Source organism: Cuculus canorus, chromosome 1 (genome assembly GCF_017976375.1).
Source record: "Cuculus canorus isolate bCucCan1 chromosome 1, bCucCan1.pri, whole genome shotgun sequence".
NCBI lineage: Eukaryota > Metazoa > Chordata > Aves > Cuculiformes > Cuculidae > Cuculus > Cuculus canorus.
Genome location: NC_071401.1, coordinates 155,406,369 through 155,423,310, shown reverse-complemented (window position 1 = coordinate 155,423,310; position 16,942 = coordinate 155,406,369). Strand labels below are relative to the sequence as shown.

The 16,942-nt window shown below is 40.8% G+C and overlaps 1 protein-coding gene across 3 annotated transcripts in view; it reads right to left on the bottom strand.

The window, feature by feature from the left end:
• EP300 (E1A binding protein p300) overlaps positions 1-16,942 on the bottom strand; it is a 65,132-nt gene that overhangs the window by 38,704 nt on the left and 9,486 nt on the right. For all 3 annotated transcript variants that reach the window (XM_054069922.1, XM_054069939.1, XM_054069930.1), the window contains exons 2-3: positions 9,988-10,646; positions 1,156-1,332 (exon numbers count right to left, since the gene is read on the bottom strand). In XM_054069922.1, the coding sequence (XP_053925897.1) occupies positions 1,156-1,332; positions 9,988-10,646 (836 nt within the window). The remainder of the gene's footprint in view (positions 1-1,155; positions 1,333-9,987; positions 10,647-16,942) is intronic.

Sequence of the window (16,942 nt, the reverse complement as noted above, 5' to 3'; positions counted from 1 at the left end):
CAACAGCTTTTCACTCCTAGGTTCAGTGGGGTAGCAATTCAACTTCAAAAGAGTTGCATACTCTACACTGTACACAAGCTTGACAGCCGTAGTTCTGAGCAGCAAGTTCTGGCTGCTTCTTTATTGGTTCATGTAACCAACTGGTTGTGCTGGGCTTCCCATGTTTCATTCCTAACTTAAGGTCATTAAATAAAAGTCATGGGATTGAGATCTTTTTAATTCGAAGGTACAAAAGTTACCTGGAAATGTTTTCTCAGCAATAGAGACTGACACCCCCCGGAGGATGAGTTGGGAGAATATGAAGTGGGGAGAAACACAAAGTACTTATACAGAACTGTGAATTTGTTTCCCAAATTAAAAATAAAAAACCCCAACTACATAGATGGGAAGGAAAAAAGGCAGGACACATTGCATGTCATACTCCTACCCAATTTAACCTTCTAAAACAATGAGGTAAACACATTCAGCCACCAGTGTTAAGCTTAAGCTAAGAAACCTGATGTTAAGGCCTGTAATTTATAAGCTCGAGCTGTCTGCTTTTTCTTCCTCACTCTTGCTTCCCCTTTCCTTCAGTCCTGCTGCAGTAACAGTATGAGAGGGCGAGGGGGGAGCAACAGACCTACTGCAGCTACAGCCACCAGGGGATCTCCAGCATCAAGGCTGTCCTGCATGTTCATGTAATTCAGAACAAGAATGAACACACGACTGGAACTTCTAGGCCCTATCCTAGGGAGGGCCCGTTTGAGAAGAGATATTTCTCTCTCCGAAAAACATCATCAGTGAGTACAAGCAGGAAAAGAATCCTCAAGACAAAACCACACAGAGAAGACGTCCAATACACCAACTAGAAGAGAAAGGATGGGAGAGGAGAGCAGAGGTGTCCAAACAGGTGGCAAAGCTCACTTTAGGAGCTCCATTTCACTTTCTCTGCTGAAACGTTTTGAGAGAGTAGAGGTGCAGCTTATCAACAGAGAAAGCACAGCTCAATCCTCTCCATATCAGCCTTTTTAGGAGCTGAATCAAGTGCATTATGTGTGGATTCAGAGCACACATTCACACTGGGTATGACTTCTGCAAAAACTTATAGCAACACCAGAGCATATGGCTCCATTTTGGTCTACTACGTTTTCTGGAGACACTTTTCATTCTACTTACCATGTTAGGCATTCCTGCTGCAGGAACTGGCTTCTTGTCCATTGGAAACTGTGGTAAGCTGTTCTGCAGTCCAGCTTTATTCTGCATCTGAGGCCCAAGTCCACTGGCTCCAATCTGCTGCCCGGTATTCTGACTATATGTCTGGCCATAAGGGTTGGGATTGCCCATCATTCCCATCTAGGAATTAAAATGGTAAGATGCTTAAGTAACACATCTGAAGTTCACAATGTAAAAGGCAAATAAATACTTCAGAGAAGTAAGAGCAACCACAGTCACGAACCAGCTGCGATACAACACTGACCCAGATGCTTCCCCTTCTCTTTATGTGCATGTGTTCACCCATCACACAACATCAACTCCCCAAACAGACAGTTCCTACAAACACAGCGAAGCCTACTTACCAATCTTTAAGGACAGTCTGGTCAGAATTGGCCTGATCATTTCTAGATAAAAGATTTTGTTCAACCGATTTCCTATTTCAACTTTCCCAATTAAAAATTTCTACCATGAACTATAAAACTCAGAAGTCTAGAAGAATTTTTCCACTCCCTGCATCCGTGCGGGCTCCAAACGGAGACAAATACCACCGACATTCATATCAGCGGGGTTTATCCCAAAAAACCCCTACCTAACTGTCAGCACTCCCTCAGATTTTCTCCGAACAGCTGTAACAATGCATGCCTGCGTTTCAGTACACAACGGTTTTCAATTTAAGAATACACCATGCACATAGGTAACACCACACACAGGCACAGTAACCCCTTTGCAATGAGCTCCACTATAGGTCAATGGAGATGGCAGGAAGGAACACTGGAAACAAAACAAATCTATTGAACTCTTTATCCATAGGGAGAACTGATTCATATTTCATGAGCTATATGCAGATTCAACAGTTTTAGCATACCAGAATATAGCATTGGAATGCCCCAGAATCTAAACAACAGTTAGGCTCAATCTTGCCAATAAAGTTGTTTGTCCTCTTACATTTTTTTCCATTCCTTGCTTTCCCATCTATTTTTCACGGAAAATTTGGCCTTCTAAGACCAAAACAACTAGCCACAGAGGACCAAGAAAACTGCAAGCCAAGTTTTCACCATTACTCTGATAAGATTCTAGAGGAGCCATAACTCCTAATAACAAAGACACAAAAATAATTCTAAGAGCTGTATTGTTCCCAACTTCCATGAGCATTTGACTAGACAACATTCAGCCTCCTTAATGCTTTTTGGTTCAAGTCTGGGCAACTTCCTGCAAATTCCATACAAGCTCCAATGGTAGGTTTGTTTCCAATCACCTCTAATTTATTCTAAAAGCATTCTCATCTAGTACAAACACCTTGCTTCTGCTCCTTACCAACCTTCTCGAACCGCCACAGAGAAGTAGCCTACATTCCTTGAGATTACCTGTCACTATTCAAAAACTTTCCTTTTTCAGGCTGTAACACTGGCCATTCCATTACAATGTCCTTCAGTTTGCATTAATAAAATAAAGCAGGATCAAACACAAGCTACACGAAAAGGAGCACAAAACCCACTGAAGAACCTGTCTCTTTAGGCATCGGATATGTACAAGTGAACTTTCTTGAAGACAGCCCCCCTCCTCCACACACAAGCAATAATCATGATCACACAAGCAGTAATTCACGAGAGGGCAATGAAAAGAATATCTACATACGGCAGATAAACAAACAATGCAATGATCAGGCAAAACTAAAAAAGTGTTTTTTTCTCTGTCTCCTTTGGCAAGACCCCTGCTGGGTCTCGACTGCAATGAATACACATACAGTGACTACACATACAGCAACGTGGATGAGGCAGCTAAGGCCAAAACCAGAACAGCTAAGAATCAAACCCTTCCTGCCTTTCCCTCAGAATACTAATATGTTCTTCGCATTAAACAGAAGGGAAAGGGAGAAGCAAAACAATAAGGAGTCAGGTTCAAGACTTAGTGAAGGACTGACAGTAGGAATTATTTTCTCTAGAAAACAAGATACATTTTCCTGTAAGACAGCCTGATCCCTTTGGCTCCAGAAACAGTTTTGAACGGAGGTACATCCCCAAACCCAGAAATTTCTAAGCAAAGTGTCCTGGTTGCAGCTGGGATGGAGTTAATTTTTCTTCCTAATTGCTGGTATAGTACTGTGTCTTTGATTTAGTATTTAGTAACGTCGATAATGTACTGATGTTTTTAATTGTCGCTATGTAGTGCTTATACTAAGCCCAGGACTTTTCAGCTTGCCATGCTCTGCCAGCGGGATAGGTGCACAAGAAGCCAGGAGGAAGCACAGCCAGGACAGCGCACGCAAACTGACTGAACGGATATTCCATACCATATAATGTCACGCTCAGTATACAAACTGGGGAGTTGGCCAGGAAGAGGATGGTCATGGGGGGGGAGAGGTGTGTGTGGACAATGGTGTGATTGCTGCTCCAGGATGGGCTGGGCATTGGTCATCAGGTGGTAAGCAATTGTGTTGTGTACTACCTGTTTTGTATATTCTATTATTATGTCGCCCTTTTGCTGTCCTATTAAACTGTCCTTATCTCAACCTATGAGTGTTCCACTTCCCCCATTCTCCACCCCATCCCACAAGAGGAGCAGAGGGTGAGGAAGCTGCTGCATGGTGCTCAGTTGCCAGTTGGAGTTAAACCAAAACACAAAGTTTTTAAGCTCATTAACAAACAGAGCCCCCAAAGTTAGATGATACCTGAGAGTACACTAAAGCAGAGCCTATGCTGGCCATCACTAACGTTGCCCCACCATGACTTCTGCAACTTACGCTGCTATCAAGCCTTAAAAAAACACTAAACAAACAATCCAGAACTGAAGGCACATTTTCACAACCTGGTGCCACAGGGAAAAAATCACGATGCCCAACTCTGACAAGTGGTCACTTCATATATTGATACCAAAGGATTCAGAATAACTGTGGCCCGATGAGCCAGCTCGGTCCTGACTGCAGGGGAAGAAACTCAAACCCCACCTTAAGAACAAAAGCACCTTTGCCCTGTCACCCAAAGCAGAAACTTTCTAATGAAACTCAGGGATGAGGTTTGACCATGCCAACCACCTTTTGCATCTACAACACTGCTGGACACAAACTTTATGAGAAGCATCTGGCTTTTTCAAATGTACTAATCAAGCTGGCCCAGCACAAAGATCTCTGACATTTTATCAACCATGAGCCATTGGCACTGTCTGGAGAGCAGAGCCAGCCCCCTCAAACAAGGCTGTCTCCATGGCAGAAACACAAACCTCCACTCTCCCTGGGGCTGAGAACCATCATCTACCCCACCAAGTGGACTTCCTCCACCCCACTGTACCCAGAGACCCAGCAGCAGAAGACTACTACATGCCCACCTCAGCCCAGCTGCTCCTGACAGGGATAATCCTCATTTCCCTCTCTCAGCCTCCAGGAGAGACAAAGACCAAAACAGCACAGGCCAGCTTAGAGGGCAAAGATGCCAAACTGACTCCAAAAGCACACTCAAGGAATATCTAAGGAGGATGCCAAAACCCAAATGCCTCAAGGTCTCCTGGAACAAATCAGCAGCCAACACTTGCTTCAGGTGAGACTGACACAAGCCAGATCCACAGCAGAACCTCACAGCAATGCCCCCCAGTCACGCTGTCACAGACCCACCAACCTGACACCAGCCATGTGGCATGCAACTCTAGACTGAGTCAAGAGAAGGGTCATTTGGGAGGTTCTTCACCTGGCATAAGAAGCAGGAGCATGCTCATGTCATTTGCTGTGACATGTTAGGAAACATGAATAAAAAAACATCGAACGGGAAGAAACTGATGACCTTATGACTACAGAAGGAAGATAAAAGTAATCTTGTGTCATTTTTTCAGTAGCAAACAACCAGAAAGACTGACATTCAATTCATCATCGTATTAATGATCTTTTGGGAGCAAGGGGCAGATAATCAAGTGCACAAGAACCAGATAAAGAAAAATGGTGTTAATACCACTGCGTGAGACAAGTACAAGGCTTCATCTGCAATGCCATGCAAAAATATACGTGGCTGAATCACAGCTACAAGACAGTGAGTGCAACCTCTGCTTACTCCTCCCTGGCCACCATCTCCTTGCACTGCTCTTCCCCTTTCTCTTCTTATCCGTCTCATGTTTTTCTTCCTCTCTTCACCTCACAGCCTCAACTTATTTTCAACATATATGCAAGGACTTGCACACAAGGAATGTGTGAGAGAGGAGGAGAAACAAACAAAGAAAACAGCAAAAGATGACGAAGCATTGCTAATAGATGGCAAAGGTAATCTCTCAAATGGTTATACCTTCTACACGCACCATGGAAAACAACTTTACTTTCCTGTCTTCATTGGAAGCAGGGGCTATCATTACCAGAATGGTGGAAGCTGTGAACCTCCCATCATGTAAACGGCATGGATGACAAGTTCAGGGGGGGAAGAAAAAAAAAAAAAAAAAAAAAAAATCTAAGTTCACTAGCACAAGTAGCATAGGAGAAAGCTGTGTAGATGCCCTCCCCAACACAAGAGAGCAACTATGGAAGTGGAAGAAATTCATGTAAGTTTTGGCATTAGAAGAAAAACGACAAACACCTTCAGTTTGGAAGAAGGTCAAATGTGCCTCTAGCTTTACTGTGGATACCAGAGTACAAACTGAGGAGGAATGCCCATTACAGCTATACACACAGATGTTACAAATATTCTACTGTTCCTCTATAAAAACAACTGCTTCACCAATAGTGTCATATTTGGAAGACAACTAGACACCACCAATAGTATTGCGCAACGAGTTTTAAGATAAGCAAAGCTAGATTTAAGCACGCAGAAGTAAAGAAACCCAAAATTAAATTTCAGTAACCTTCTTTCAAAGTTTGCAGTATCGACTTTGCATTCTTTCCAAGGACTCTTATAGACCACAACATGACACAGTCAAGCGCAAAGAGTAAAGAAACCTACTGCAAGACACCAGCACTATTTCACTGCCATCTGTGCAAGAAACTCCCCTATGCAGCCCAGAAACTTAAGACTCAAAGACTGCTCCATTTCTCCCTCATAAACAAACATTCCTCCCTTACACTGGGACAAAGTAGAGCCATTATCCATTTTTTTCACCTTGATTCACCACAGAGGAAAAAGCAAAGGACCAGGACACACAACTATGCTTCTGATGGATTACTGTACTTGATCATATGGTATGCACTTGGTTACAGAATCTAAATAGCATGGATACACTTACCTGTCGAATCAAAAACAGCAACCAAGAATACTGACCTACCTAAAATGTGACACTGAATATGCACACTGGGGAACATAAGGTGATTCTACTTTCTTTTACTAATTTTACAATTCGAGGGCAACGTCTTAAATCTCTGTAACATTGAACAGAATTTCATTATTCTGAAATTTCTTCATTTTTTGTAAAATACTGCCATAGATTCTTCTTAACAGAGGTAAAATTGCTAAAACCAAGTGTATCATAAAACCGAGTGTATCAAATACAACAGGAAAGAACCTTGTGTATACTCAAACAGTAAGCCAAATGACAAAGAATTACTACCGGAACTCTAAACATTTCAAGTAATTTCACATGCAAGTGAACTACTCACATGGCAGATGTAGTAGTAATGCCTTTAACTAGTCTGAACCCCCTTCATATCCATTTCATTACTTGAATAAGAGCACATTTCTTGAAGCGGTAGGAGACAAAATCTGAGTGACCTGAAGGCCAGGTGAACTTAGTCACTTTGTGACTGAGCACTGCTATCACAGAAATGCACACAGCAATTTATACGCAAAATACTCATCCTCCCTAACAAGAGGCTGGACAGTAAAATCGTAACCAGGCACTCTCGAGAGAACCCAGTGGAACAAACTGAAGGTTTTAACTAGATATAATTCCAAATGAAGAATAGTTCAAAATAGGAAACATTAACTTGTTCTTAACTTTCTACAGAGCTTGAATTTGCTGTTTACTCTTAAATCAATTAAAGCTGTAAAACTATCTAGTGAAATAAAAAGTTCAAAAAATGCTTAACCACTGAGAGAATCAAAGCATTACAAACAATTTCCAAAACTCTATTTTAAGAGTAATAGGCATGTCTGTTGTCCTCTGAACTTGCACACAAGCAAGCACACAGAAAACAAAAAGCTATTCAAAAGAGCAGAACTTGTTACAATTCCTTTCCCCTCCAAACTTCCAGCAGTTCCTTTCAGGCTAGAGTCTGACAGGCATTTTTAAGCTGGTACTGTTACCAAAGCAGGGTCCACACCCTCCTTTGACCAGCAATATCCACTCCTTTACCACATCCCCTCCCTAATATCAGCACTAGGTTTCCAACTGATGAGTATAAATAGGATCAAGAAAACAATTCAAATTAATTTTTTTTTTTAAAATGACCATGTGAGTTTCAAGCCTGGATTGACTGGCCATTCGGAGCTCATCTTTACTGTTAGAAGAGCATAACATCCTCCCTCCCAATTAGTTAACATCACAGGCAACCTAAGCTATTTTTCTGTACAAACCATTGCAGACAACATATCTGTTTTACTAAGAGGCAACCCTTCTGTCACCTAAAGGGGGTGACTTTGGCGATCTAACATGACGAACTCTAATTCAACCACAGTCTCGATCTATTTCTTCTTCCTACTCAAGGACAGCTCCTGGATAATGCACATTTTTTGCAGAGAGGAAACCTACATAAGTTATTACACAAACACCCACATTAACAGCAACACAGCACTAAATTTATCAATTAAAAAAAAAAATCTGCTTTTTAAAAACAAGTGCTTAGAGTCCTCTGTTTGCATCTACTTTTTGAAGATTTGTAGGTGGGAAAACACAAAAGCAGATGGGTAGAGATAAAACGGTCAGACATTGCTGTTGTCAGATTCTGCGAACTCCACTGCATGGAGTGAAACACAGGCTCCCTGCCAAAAACCAAACCAATTGAAGACATTCTGGAATTTCAGCCTCCATTTCAGACTGTTCTTTCTCATCTGGCAGTTCCAACTCCTCTATGAGGGCTATACCCACCACATTGACACAAAGTTTCAAGGTTTTCCATCAGTAATTAAAGATTAAGTATTTCCAATAAGTCTAGGATTATGAACTGAAAACTATAAGTTATCATGTATTTGGTCTGAATATTCCCCGAAGCACAAAATGTTCTTACTTTAGATGTACAGCACATTTCAGAATTTAGGCAAGCGAGAAAGACAATTTAATGCTGGACTACATCAGCCAGAAGCTTGATTCTGTATCCCTTTTTCACTTCTTCTAGATAAATTATTTTATTACCATGCATAACCCTACTTTAGCTCTGATAAGCAAGGATTAAGAAATTGTATTTCAACCAAATACCCAATGTGTCAATTCCTGACCTCTGAACACGGCTTTCTAATGATCAAAGTAATTTATTTTGGTTTTTACAGTCAAGGAATAATGACTGAGACATTATATAATTCCAATAGAAGAATACTTCTAAGTAATTACATATTTCTTTCCATTGCACACTGCATACAAATTTTCTGCTGTAGCAATCAAGCTTTGCAGCAACTCTTCTATGAAGCAAAAATATCCAAAGTGACCAGATCACAAAAATCAACCCATTACAACACATTTACATACCAGAAGCATTGTTACCAACACTCTGAGCTTAAGCAAACAGCTAAAACCAAAGCACTTCATAATTAATAATGTTTGAGACACTAAAATAACTTCACTTGATACACTGAAGCACAGTAAAACCATTAGAAGAAAAATACAGTGTGTATTATATTTCAAATATGTTTATAGCCTATGTCGCTTATCATTCCAAGCCCTCCAAGCAGACTGATTTGAGGCATTCCAAGATAGATCTATTCAGGTTCTGCACAGCACCTCAGAAAGACTTTCCCCTCATTAGCGAGGAAACAGGAAATATCCCCAGAAGTGAAACATTTCAGTATTGTCTAGGTTTTTGATCAAACACTAAAAACTTGAGAAGTACTCAAGTGGCTCCCTACTCTAAAAAAGCTAAGCGTGCTTGGCAAGAATTAAATTTAGACATCTCCTCGTCACTTAAACCACTAGGTCTCCTCTCTTGAGTGACTCATGACACCTTTCTTCCAATCTCCTAAATGACAAAAGCACATCTATTTCCCTTTCCAGTAAGAAAAAGATTTTTCCTTCAGCTTTCTGGTTTACCCTCCTATAGACAAAGCCTTCGTAAACTTTAAAACAAGAATGGAGTTGGATTAACAGTCTTAAGAACCCAACACTCGTCTTCACGCGTTTATGCAAGCATCCGTTCTCCACCATTAACTTAAATACCTACTTCTTAACAAGACCTTGGCACATACAGCGTTACCACTCCACTCGAACCTGTATGGGCTAAGAAGTATCTGCTACAGCAAAACACTCGCCTGCTCTCGGACAACAAATACTCTCACTGTGTCACATAGAAAAAAGCACCACGATGTCTAAAAGGTCCTGATGGATTTCCATCAGACTCATAATACTAGCATTACATTAGATGTGAAAATACATTTGTGAACAAAGGAAAATAAATACAATCAAGTTAATTTTCAGTGTTGTTGATAATCTATACTGTCACTAGATTTCTACAATAGGTTTTTTAATCTAGCAATAGTCTTGTTTGTTGTGCAAGACTCAATTTTCACATCCCATGACTGCCACAAATTCCACTTTAGTAGCATATAAACTGTTTAGCACATGATCCAGGACTCTTAAGAGAAAAAAATCCTATTCTATAGAACCCATACTACAGAGGAATAAATCTTATAAAACAAAGTCAGCAAGAAAAACAAAGGTAATAAAGTGAAGTGTAGCTTGTCTTACCTTGTTCATGGCTCCAGGCTGTGGCCCTCTCAGTCCAGCCTGTCCTCCCATCTGTGGAGAGCCTTGTTGCAATGTCTCAGCCAACAAGTTACCGGCATTACCCATTCCTGGGTTTGGGTATGGCATATTAGGTCGCCCTCTGCCAGCTCCAATTGAACCGTTCATGACTTGCCCCTGCATCATTCCCTGGCCGTTGCCTGCTGCTAACATCCCAGGATTCATGCCAGCATTCATCCCTGTGTTCATTCCCATGCCAGGCTGATTAACTGGACTGTTTACTGTTGGCATCATTCCTGCAGTGGATTGGGCTGAAGGACCCTGGTTTGGGCCACTTGCACCCATCGCCATATTGGGAGAAGTCAACCCAGCCTGTGCCATGGGGCTTTTTACCATGCTGTTTAACATTCCCATTCCAGGACTGTTTTGCTGGGTTTGACTGGCCATGCCCTGACCAGGGCCACCAACTCCCATATTGATATTTGGGGAGCTACCAGCCCGTAAAAGTTCAGACAGCTGCTTGTGTTTAGAGGCAGCATCTTGCGCCAGGCCAAGGCTGGTTTGCAGCTGATTAATGTCACCACCATTGGTGAGTCCCAGTTCTGTGGAGCTGATCAGTTCATCTGGCAAGTCATGTTCCAGATCAAAGGGAGATCCAAAATCTGAAAAACAAAAGTATAAGATGAGGTCAGAGCAATCATTAGTGTCTTCAAGAAAAATCTTATTAATTAGGTTTTGGGTTTTTTTTATTTCAAGTAAACTTTCAAAATTTCACTATGTTCCAGCAAAATTCCCTTCTCGCTCGTTACTGAAACCTATCCAATTTGTCATGAAAAAAATAATTTCTAAGCTTTACAGAGTCAAACTAGAGAATACCATTCTATTTCACTCTGCTACAACAGTTGTGCTGAAAGATCACCAGGTATCTCAGAATACAATCTCTTAACTTGAGAAGTCTGACAAGGAAGGAGAGGGGAAAAAAGCTGCATTAAAAAAAAAACTCCACAGAGGTAGCAAATGGAATTAGACAACAGTTATTACAAAGAATTAAAAGTTGATGGGAAAGCACCATCTTTAATTTTCAGCTTTCACTGAACTCTGTCACTCTTGGAACAGACATAATTAATATAGTAGAATCATAGAAAGGTTTGGGTTGAAAGGGACCTTAAAGATCATCCAGTTCCAACCTCACAGGGACATCCCACTAGATCAGGCTGCCCAAGGCCTCATCCAACCTGGACTTGAACACCTCCAGGGATGGGGCAGCCACAACTTCCCTGGGCAACCTGTGCCAGTGCCTCACCACCCACCCTCATCACGAAGAAATTCCTCCTTATGTCTAGTCTATATCTGCCCCTCTCCAGTTTGTACCCATTACCCCTAGTCCTGTCACTACAAGCCTTTGTAAACAGCCCCTTACCAGCTTTCCTGCAGCCCTTTCAGATACCAGAAGGTCACTATAGTGTCCTCAGAGCCTTCTATTCTCCAGGCTGAACAATCCTAACTTTCTCAGCCTATATTACTATAGTAATAGTTTAAAAAAATGTTTACTGTTTATGAAATAAAAGAGATTTGGTTATGGGGTTTTGTTTGTTTGTTGGGGTTTTTTTGTCACTGGTTGTTCATTTTTTTTTTTTTTTTTTTTTTTTTTTTTAATTATTAATCTTCCACATCTAGTCATTCCCAGCACAGAATTGCAAAATTCCACTGAACTTCACTGGACAGCCAGTACCTCCCCACCACAAACACTGTCAAAAAACTATCTAAGTAACCGTCCTAGCCACAAAGATGTGAAAAAATGCTAGGATGAAAAATCCAATTCACATCAAGAGGCCATGCAAAGCAATCCCCAAGGTAACCAAGTGGAGAAAGATTACTATTTGGGATGTGTAGAGATACAAGAATATTACACAGTACCCAGAATCAATTTGCTCAGGAAAACAAGAAGTTCTTAAGTCTGCAGAAGCAGCACGCCCCCTGATCTGTATATTGAATCTACTGCAGCTGAAAATAAGCAAGAAAGTTTATGGCTAAAAGCTGAGCTGCTATGTCATGTAGCTACGAATAAGTAGGCTGTGAAGTTTAATATCTGGAATCTGAGAATACCTAGTAAAGAGGAGTGTTTTTAAGGTTAACTAGTGAAACATTTCACCATCAGTTCTGCCAGAAAGTTCATTGCATGGATGCTCTGTAGCAGGTATTGCACTGCATTTTCAAAAACTTCAGATCTAGACAACGACCTACAATATCGCTCATTATCTCAGCAACTGCATTTAAAAGGAAATGTCAGTTATGCTGAGTTTTAGAGAAGCTGGCAAGATGATTTTGCCCAAATATTAATGGAAAAAGACCACAGTCAAACAGCTTATAAGTCAGAAATGCTCATCAGCATCAGAAATCTGTTGAAAGTGTTTCACACGATACATACCCAAACTGCCAAATACTGGTACTAATAAGAGTTCCTACAACTTTGCAACTGTTATCACAGATAACATCATGACTTAAGAACTCTAAAAACACAGTATGAGGTTGACAAGAATGCAAGGTATACCACAACAGAGAATATTTTACAACTCCATTTATATATTCTTCATTACTGTAAAGCACCAGAGTCACAAGGAAAATTTCCACTAAAGAACTGTGTTTAAAACTATTAAAAGCAGTTAGTCCATTCTTTGTTAAAGTAAATCTCACGCCAAAACTTATGCTTTGCAACACACACTAAGGGCTGACTTTTCACTTGCATCTCTGGTATTCTTCAGCATTACTGGTATTTTTGAAGATTCAGAAGTGAAGGAAGAATCAGAAGAATAAAGCATTGTCCAGTACCAGAAGGAGGGGCTACAGGGAAGATGGGGAGAAACTACTTACAAAGACATGTAGTGATAGGACTAGGGGCAATGGGTATAAACTGGAGAGGGGCAGATTTAGACTAGACATAAGGAGGAATTTCTTCATGATGAGGGTGGTGAGGCACTGGCACATGTTGCACAGGGAAGCTGTGGCTGCCCCATCCCTGGAGGTGTTCAAGGCCAGGTTGGATGGGGCCTTGGGCAACCTGGTTTAGTGGGAGGTGTCCCTGCCCATGGCAGGGGGGTTGGAACTGGATGATCTTTAAGGTCCCTTCCAACCCAAACCATTCCATGATTCTATGATTTTCCTTCATTTAAAATGATTAATTTAGAGCTTTGTGTCAGTAGACATCAAAACACACACATCCCCCAGCTTAAAATGCCCAGTGGTTAGCTTAAGAATTAAATATTGAGGAGCATGGGAATCGTTAACAGTTGGGACTCTCAAATTGGAGTGAAGATCAAGGAAACAGAAGACGCAATTAAAAAAAACCCCAATCACATGACAGTTTAAAATAGTTTCAACCGGCATTTTAAGATGCCTGTTTGGATGCTTTTAACAGGCAAATGTTGAAGCACTACCTCCAGAAAGCACTATGGCTAATAACCTAACAAACAGCCCATGGGTGAGGAAGGAGACAAAAATATGATCAGTAAATTCACAAGTGAGTCTTCTGTAGAGAAAAAAAAAATATCTCCATAATGATGAACAAACAAAACTGAAAATGAAAGTTAAGCTTCTGGGAAGAACATCAGCCAGCACAAACCCTGTACCTACAACATAGCCATAACAGCAGCACACAGCAACCTCCTATCCGCAAACTGGGAAACAGCTGTTCAGGCAAAGATGCCCACACAGTTGAAAGGCCAGTAGCTGAGGAAAAATGCTTCTGCTCTTGAACAGACACAGTTCCCTGGACAGGGCAAGTCCCAAACCAAAACTCCCTACTTCACCTTTACTGAAATCAGATACTTGCCTTTCACAAAACCACCTGGAAAGTGATCAGTAAATGTCTAAATAGAAACAACTAATTCCTTTTTCAAAGCACCACAGAGTATTTTCTCAGAAAGACCCTTTCAGGTGATTTCACACTGCAAAGGAGCTGTGCAATTCTTTTTTTGAGAGACAAAGGTTTGCTCATCTTTCTTCACAAGAAAATATTAATCTGCTTCTCTGAAGAACTTCTTGAAATTCCCCTTCTTCATAAATAAGAAGATAATTAGAGCTTCAAGGGTTACTCACTCACATCCAACCAGAGTAGACAGGTACAAGCTACTGAGCTCCTTGGCCTGGTCATTCTGTGGCCACCCATGAACAGGCGGAAGACATTTTTACTAATGTCTCAAAACACAACAAATCAAAAGCTACATTAAAAAAAAACCAAAAAAACCACTCACAAACCCCAAAACTAAATGGCTGTGAGATAATCCCAATTGGATTAGTTCTTTACTTAAAAAAAAAAAAGTAACTTGTTCTTTCCATATGAGTCTTACTTGTTAAGATTTTCAACCCTAGAGAACACACAACAGAAGATTCATCATAAAAGAACATTATCAGCTATAAGCCAAAATCATAAGGAGTAAATACCAACAACACAATATTCTGGTGTGAGTTTGCTCTTTTTGTAAGTCTTTTCTAAAAATAAAACTTCAAAGTCTTCTTCAGCCAGTAGATAAACAATAGTACGAGACGAACTTTCAGTTCTTTGGTCAACTGTGAAAATTACATTTTCAGTCATCTGCCAGGAGGCAGAATTTTTCAGATACAAGACTGAAACACAAACAGTCTCAAAAGCTGCCAAAGATCAATAAAACTTCACTTTATCTAGCTGGAGTTGCAATCCATTTCGGTCTTCTTACATATAATACATATTCTAAAGCCCACCTATAGACAATCCAAAAACTGACAAGGCTGGGCCAGATAGCTGATAGACTACGTGAAAATAATGGCACAAACACTCACACAAGAGCTGATGGCACACCTTAAGACAATGGTGATAAATATCCACAGAACTGATTGACTTTCCAGTACGCTCGGTCCACTGCTAGCTTTGCAATCCATTTTGTTACAGATACACACAAAGATTTCTTACCAACAAGATAAAGCTCGTGGGAAGGCAAAGGAGGCAGATTAGTCCTGCAAAGGTTTTTCTACCTGATTCATAGCCCTTAGAGATCTTAGGGTATAATCAGACTCAGAAAAATTGGGATTTAACAGAATAGACAAGTTTCCTGCCTAAGTGCTCAAAAACATCCAGCAATATGCAGAGAGTAAGAGGTAGAGCTAAATCTTGATCTCAATAGAGTGGCACAGAGTGATTCCACATTATGTTATTTATAGCATTATCAATTTATTTCTTCCCATAGGTAACAATGGTACAGAAGAGATTGCTACTGCCACCTAAGATTCAAAGGAAAGAGAAGGCAAGTACCTCCAGAACACAACATCTAAGTGGGTAATCAGAAAGCCTTAACCTGACATATTCTCAACATGCAAAGGCATATAATAATTCCCTTAATCTTAAATCTTTTTTTTTGTGGAGTCAGGAAACTGGCCTGACTTGCCCTGGCTCCATTAGATCTGCAGTAAGAAAGTGGGTCAGAAAAGACAGCTGATGGAGCAGGTCCATTTCTTTCAATGGCAGTCCAGTTCGACTGGATTAAGCAATATTAATTGCACCCTAACCAGTGAGAAAGCAACGTCGAAAATCAGTGAGTTAACTTGTGTTGTGTGCTATGGATTATTTTCATAGCTTTGGGCCCTGCTTCTAAGCAGTCTTGCCTTTTACAGGGCTTGATCTGCAAGATGCAAGGAAAGCACCAGCCTGGGTTAGAAACCTACCTGGCACCAAAATGGACTTTAAACCAGTTCAGATTCAGCGTGTGCAATCAAATCCTTAAGTCAATAAGACATCACTGCCTTATCAAGTGGTCAATTTTCAAATGAGTTACAAAGTATTTATTTCAAGCTAGTCCTAAGCAAGACCACCTGGCAGTGCCAGTGATGTAACCACTCTCAAAACATGCAAGGCAAGGTAGAGATTTCTGACAATTCTTCTAACCCAGGAAAAATACATCCATACTAACTACTCTGCAAAGAAATTGAGGTGAATTCAAGTAGCACATGCTAGTTTCTTACACTAGTTTCTTCTACGTGTTTTCTATCCTAGAGTCATGATTCAGTTTTCTCATTTCTGGATTAAGACAATAGACCTCTATATTCACCTTTCAGGACGAAAGAGGCATTTCTAACAATTTGGAGATTATCTGGTTCTAGCAAAGAGGCTGCAGTGATCACTGCTAGTTTTCTAAAAACTTGTCCACATGCCACAAAACACCAAGTGCGCTTTACTCTCATGTGTACCAGATCCTCAGCTTCAAGCATTGGGTCAGTACACCTGAAGAAACAGCATCCTGTGTGAAAAGTGATGCCTGAAAAACCCTATATCCTGGACACGCAAGACAACAAGCTACTCTAGCGCTCACCTCACTGCTGGTCTTACAGAGGTGAGAGACTTTACACTTCCTGTCCCTGTATCCCATTTATTATATATCCTGAACACAGACATACCAAACTAAAAAGCTGCTGAACAGCCACCTTTTTGCACAAATGATTCTGGGCTCCAGAAACCTATCAAGGGATCAAATTATATCACAGTCATTAGGCTCACAATGAAACAAATGGACAGGGCTTAATACAGGACACGGAATACAAAGCACGCATGTGATGGCGTTGACAGGAGCCACAGATGATGTGGGACTACACAGAAAATGATACCTTTGCTGTGCTTTCAGACAAAGAATAACAATAAGCTGCTGAAGTCAGTATCTTCCCTGCATGGCAACATGAAAGCTATCCAGGAATCGAACAGGGCATAGATATGACAGAGAAAGTGCCCAGAGGATACAACCAATATTCCAGAGAAAGCAGCCATTCAAGCTTGCAGTCAAGCACCAGAACTACAGGCCCTAAAATGCATTATCTGAAATGCCATTAAAAAAATAAAAATAAAAATGCCAGAACTCAAAACAAAAATAAAAAAGCAGAGCAAGATAAGACGACGCATTCTCACAAGATGATTCTCGGGTATCCATGAAAATGCAGA